At 44.0% G+C, this 5,398-nt stretch overlaps 1 protein-coding gene across 1 annotated transcript; it reads left to right on the forward strand.

The window, feature by feature from the left end:
* The first annotated feature begins 586 nt into the window (after nt 1-586).
* LOC134856114 (uncharacterized) lies at nt 587-4,267 on the forward strand. Its single transcript, XM_063872481.1, has 3 exons — nt 587-656; nt 1,203-2,546; nt 3,015-4,267. The coding sequence occupies exons 1-3, from the start codon at nt 587-589 to the stop codon at nt 4,265-4,267; spliced, it is 2,667 nt and encodes an 888-aa protein (XP_063728551.1).
* Nucleotides 4,268-5,398: the final 1,131 nt, after the last annotated feature.

A 5,398-nucleotide genomic window follows, 5' to 3' on the forward strand; every position in this document is an offset into this window, starting at 1 on the left:
GCTAACTAAACTAGTTCATTTGGATAAAAGTAGCCGTAGTCGGGACCCGGAGCGTATTATTAAGCAAATCGTCTTACCTTTTGCTACAACCTTGTTAGCTCAGGGTGTTGCGGGAGGTCAGGTCGCGGTTTGCTTGATTCCCTTCCTCTAAAGTTGATTTAATTCACTAAATGTTCATACTAGCTGCTAGCTCGCTGCACCACGCTTTGAAAAAACTTTCCCCCGCTTAGTGTATCTCAATCGTGCTCTGAAAACTCTAGAAAGAAAGTTTGGCCAGCCACAAAACGTAATTACGGCCCACCTTGATAAGTTGTCCAGTTTCCCGCAGCTTCGAATGCACAACTCTGAGAACATCATTAGCTTCTCGATGACCATTTCAAGTCTAGTGGCTGTCTTTAGGTCTCTTGATTATGAAGAAGATTTGAAAAGCGTCTCTTTGTTAAATCAAGCTCTTTCGAAAATTCCACCAAACATGAGAGAATCGTGGTCACTTTTTGTCGTGAAACGTAATTGGTCACGCCCCAACCTAATTGACTTTAACAATTGGTTAAAAGATAAAGCAGAAGCTCATGAGCAAATGAAAAATATGCCTGGAAAGCCCAAAGTCGAAGAGCCATCCAAAACTAAAGCTGTAACGAGAGTTTTTGCCTCGACAAGTACAGTTGAGAAAAAGTTTGAATATCCTTCTTGTATCCTCTGCAAGGGGAAACATGCCTTGTGGAAGTGTTCTGTGTTTAAGGAGAAAACTCCAACACAACGTGCGAAATTCTCTGCGGAAAACAAATTGTGCTTCTCCTGCTTACAAGGGAACCACGCATTCCGGCAACGTCCCAGAGCAAAGAAATGCACCAAACCAGGTTGCACTAGCACCCATAGTGTACTTCTCCATGGGGCTGAACGTGTTTTTCCTAGTCGAAATCCGGACAAAAATGATAGCCATACAAGACCCAACGCTGGTCAAACAAGATCTAATGCAGAGCCGGATAAAGCGAGCACAAACGCTGATCGAAAATCATTCAGCAAGAAAATACCAAACGCAAGTTCGAATCATGCAGACATTAATCCCGTTCCGTTAGATGTAAGTTGCGCAATCTCGAACGACCAATCATCAATCATAACATCGAAAGGGTTACTGCCCATAATCAAGCTCCAAGTTTCCACCGATTTCCAGAGTGCTGATTGTTTAACATTGTGTGACTCAGCATCTAGTCATTCCTGGATATCGGCTAAATTAGTCAAATGTCTGAATCTCTCAAGAAGAGATTTGGATCTCACAGTAAATGGTATTAACACAACGACTGTTGTTAAAACGAAACAAGTTCAGACGAAGGTATCTTCTAACTTCGATGGATTCGAATACATATTCGAATTAACCGCATTGGTCAAGGATGAACTTAAAGTCGGTACCGATACCGTCAACATCCCTGCATTACAGAGCAAGTATCCGTACCTTGCTCCCATCAAACCAATTGTGTATAGCTACGCCGATGTAGACTTAATAATTGGTCAAGACTCCTTCCATGCTATTCGGCCTGAGGAGTATTTCAAGAGTGAGGCCGATCCAAACACATCGCCCGTCGCGGTTCGCCTTCCAATAGGCTGGGTCTTGAGCGGCCCAATGCCGACATCTACTGGTTTCCTTTCTACTTGTTTCAAGTGCAATACGGATGATACCGAACTAGCTTGTCAAATCAAACGCTGGTATGAAATAGAGTCATACGGAGCCTACAAACAGGTCGATTCCCCTTCAACCGAAGACAAAAGGGCGGCTAAAATACTTGATACCTCCACCGTCCACGATGGATCAAGAAATGCTGTAGGTATGCTTTGGGCAGAAGAATCTATCATGTTACCAGATAATTACTATTCCTCTTTGGTTCAGTTAAAATCGTTGGAAAAACGTTTAGCGAAAGATCCTCACTTAAGGGATCAATACTCAAAAACTATCGAAGATGATTTGAGTAAAGGATACGTGATTCAAGTTCCTCCCCATAATTTTTCGAACCGCAGCATACGCGAGTGGTATCTTCCTCACCATCCCGTGGTGAACCCAAACAAACCTGGTAAAGTGAGGCGTGTCCTTAACGGAGCGTCTAAATTCCATGGTACGTCATTGAACAAATCGTTGCTAGTAGGACCCGACCTACTGCAGAATCTTGTGTTCGTTCTCCTCCGTTTTCGTCAACATCATTTTGCCGTATCGGCTGACATTGAAGGGATGTTCCTACAAGTTGGCGTCCTTCCAGAGGACCAACCATCTCTTCGTTTTCTGTGGCGGGAGGACCCCACAGCCGATGTGGTTGTACACCAGTACACCAGATTTATCTTTGGAGCGAGAGATTCGCCAATGTGTGCAAATTATGCATTGCAACGGACTGCAATGGATAATCAGGCGATGTTCCCTGACGCAGCGTCCGCAGTTCTAGAGAAATTTTATATGGACGACTACCTTGACTCCTTTGAGGACCCTGATGTTGCATTTAAAATGAGTCAAGAGTTGATTACTCTGTTAGCTCTAGGTGGTTTTAAATTAACCAAGTTCATAAGTAACATAACTAAATATAATAAAGATTTAAACCCGCCCCAAAGCGCGCCGCAACAGGAAAGTAAAAATATTGTAACTTGTGGGGATAATTCTTCTCATGTTCTTGGTCTGAAGTGGGACCATATTGACGACACTTTGGTCGTAAGCCGTGGTGTCAACCGTGAACTTAAAATTTCGATAACACAGCGAACAGTGTTAAGTTTTGTTTCTTCCGTTTTCGACCCCATAGGTCTCGTAGCGCGCTATACCGTAAGAGCGCGATTATTGTTGAAAGAAATCTGGCGCATTCATGGTCAACAATGGGATGATCAGCTACCCGTTGACATCAAGACAAAATTTCTTGCCTGGCACTCTGGTTTGCCATCTCTAGGGAAAATGAGTATAAAGCGCAGCTACTTCTCCGCACCAGTCGATTGGGTTGAGTTACACATGTTCGGTGACAGCTCAGAAGAAGTTTTTTGTGCTGTAGCTTTTCTTCGCGCCCGTGTGAAAACTTCACTCGAAACACAAGTTGCCTTCGTCTTTGGAAAAGCAAGAGTCGCGCCCATGAAAGCGCTTTCCATCCCGAAGCTTGAACTGCAGGCCGCGTTACTCGCTACCCGCTTGAAGGAAGATGTCCTCAAAGCTCTAACCATTCCTGTGTCAAACACGTTCATGTGGACTGACAGCATCACTGTGCTCCAGTGGTTAAACTCAGGTAGTAAGCAACCCACGTTCGTGGCAAACCGGATTGGAGAGATTCTAGAAAGTACGACCGTAGACCATTGGTTTCATGTCTTAAGTGGAGACAACCCTGCTGATACGGGAACCAGAGGAATCTCAGCGGAGTCCTTAAAAACAAGCAGCTGGGTGAACGGGCCAAGTCTGCTGAAAAGTGGCGAGTGGCTTTTCAAGCCGAGCATAGAAATACTTACAAAAATCCGCCTGGCTGCTCCCGCTTGTGACCTTAATGAAGGTTTACAGCAGGCCTCTAATTTTTCAAACGTTGCACTGAAACAAAAACAACCCATTTTATTTGATTGGGAAAAATTGAGCTCGTTTCGTAAACTCCAGCGAGTGGTTGCCTTCATGCTCAGACTTAGTCCGAAACACCGGCACTACCGCACTAAAGTCAAGGAAATAACCGATCCGGTTGAATTAGAAACCGCCAAACAACGACTTTTGTTGATTTCCCAAAAGGAATCTTTTGAAGCGGAATATTTACTCCTGTCCTGCAACAAAACTGTCAAAAAGTCTAGTCATATTGCACAGTATGCACCGTTTATGGGTCCTGCAATCCTCATTCGTTCAACTGAATATGACACAAAACACCCCATAATCCTTGATGGAAGGCATTCTTTGGTGAAATTGTTCGTAAGTGATATTCATTATCGCTATCAGCACCAGTTCTTAGACTACCTGCGAGCTGTAATTCACTTAGAGTTCGCAATCTTGAACCTTCGCTCTTTATTGAAGTCCATTGAAGTCCACTGCCTTATATGTAGGAAGCGCAAAGCCAAAACTGTCACACCTATGATGACAGAACTTCCAGTTGAAAGGCTTGGTTACCGCCAGCCTCCCTTCACAAACTGTGGTGTTGATTACTTTGGACCTTTTTACGTCTCAATCAGGAGGAGTTCTGAAAAACGATGGTGCTTCCTTTTTACATGTATGACCACCAGAGCTGTACATATTGAGATTGTCTCATCCATGGACACGAGTTCGTGTGTAATGGGAATATAAAGAATCATTGCCCGTCGCGGCACTCCATCAGTCATTTGGTCTGATAACGGCACCAATTTTGTGGGAGCCCAGAAAGAACTCTTAAATTGTATTCAGTCGTGGAACGATCAAGCACCCCCAGAGCTGGCAAAAAGGGTATTAAGTGGAAATTTAACCCCCCGGCAGCCCCGCATCACGGTGGTTCTTGGGAACGTCTCGTTCGGTGTTGTAAAAGGATATTCTACGCAATAATAGGAAGTAGAAAGCTCACTCCCGAAGTCCTTGAAACAACTTTCTGTCTTGTAGAACAATCACTGAACGCTCGACCTATAACATCAGTAAGTGCAAGTCCGGATGGTTTCGAGGTGTTAATTGCTAATCATTTTTTGTTAGGCCGAAATGGTACTAGCCTTCCTTCTCTCTCTTTCCAGGAGCACTTCGACCATCGAAAGCAATATATCCGAGCGCAAAGCTACGCCATTGCAATTTGGAGTTGTTGGCTGCGAGATTATGTGCCAGCGCTGAATAAACGCAGTAAGTGGCACTCCGATAGTGACGTTATTTTAAAAACAGGGGACTTAGTGTGGATTGTTGACGAACGCAGCCCAAGGGGACACTACCCTCTGGCTCGTATAAAAACCCTTAATTATGGAAAAGACAACATAGACCGATCCGCCGTAGTTACCACCCGCTCCGGGGAGCTAACTCGACCGGCCGTAAAACTCGCACCCGTTTTTGCTCCTTTGGGCGCGGAAGATGTTCGCGCTTAAATTAATGACGTCATTATAGCGCGAAAGTGAAAAAACTAAAATTAGATTTGCTTAGACAAAAGGCTTTGAAAACTACTGGTTTGTCCGATTAAGGTCAGTTTGCCATCAAAAATGTTTATAGATTTTTCAGATTGTTGAAAACCGTATTGCTAAAATGCTAACCGAAAATGTTAAACTGATTGTTGTCATATATTACTTACTCTTCATATTATCTGTTAAGTTGCCGATAACTTACAGATTTTGAAGCAGGTTTTTGTAGATCTTACAGGACACGAGAGTGCGGCACACAGGTTGCTTGTCATGCGATCCTTTCTTTGCGCCCTAAGAAGATCCGAGAGTCTGTATCTCGCCTTTAAGTACGTCTTCATGACCCTCATCTGAC

The sequence above is a fragment of the Symsagittifera roscoffensis genome, unplaced genomic scaffold (assembly GCF_963678635.1).
Source record: "Symsagittifera roscoffensis unplaced genomic scaffold, txSymRosc1.1 SCAFFOLD_168, whole genome shotgun sequence".
Classification (NCBI taxonomy): domain Eukaryota; kingdom Metazoa; phylum Xenacoelomorpha; order Acoela; family Convolutidae; genus Symsagittifera; species Symsagittifera roscoffensis.

What these genes read in the sequence shown, in the direction of transcription:
- LOC134856114 (XM_063872481.1), top strand. Translation starts at nt 587, where the DNA reads ATGCCTGGAAAGCCCAAAGTCGAAGAGCCATCCAAAACTAAAGCTGTA. An exon ending in GAGAGTTTTTGCCTCGACAA is followed by an intron (nt 657 to 1,202) that starts GTACAGTTGAGA and finishes TGTGTGACTCAG; the next exon opens with CATCTAGTCATTCCTGGATA. An exon ending in TAAATTAACCAAGTTCATAA is followed by an intron (nt 2,547 to 3,014) that starts GTAACATAACTA and finishes TTTGTGCTGTAG; the next exon opens with CTTTTCTTCGCGCCCGTGTG.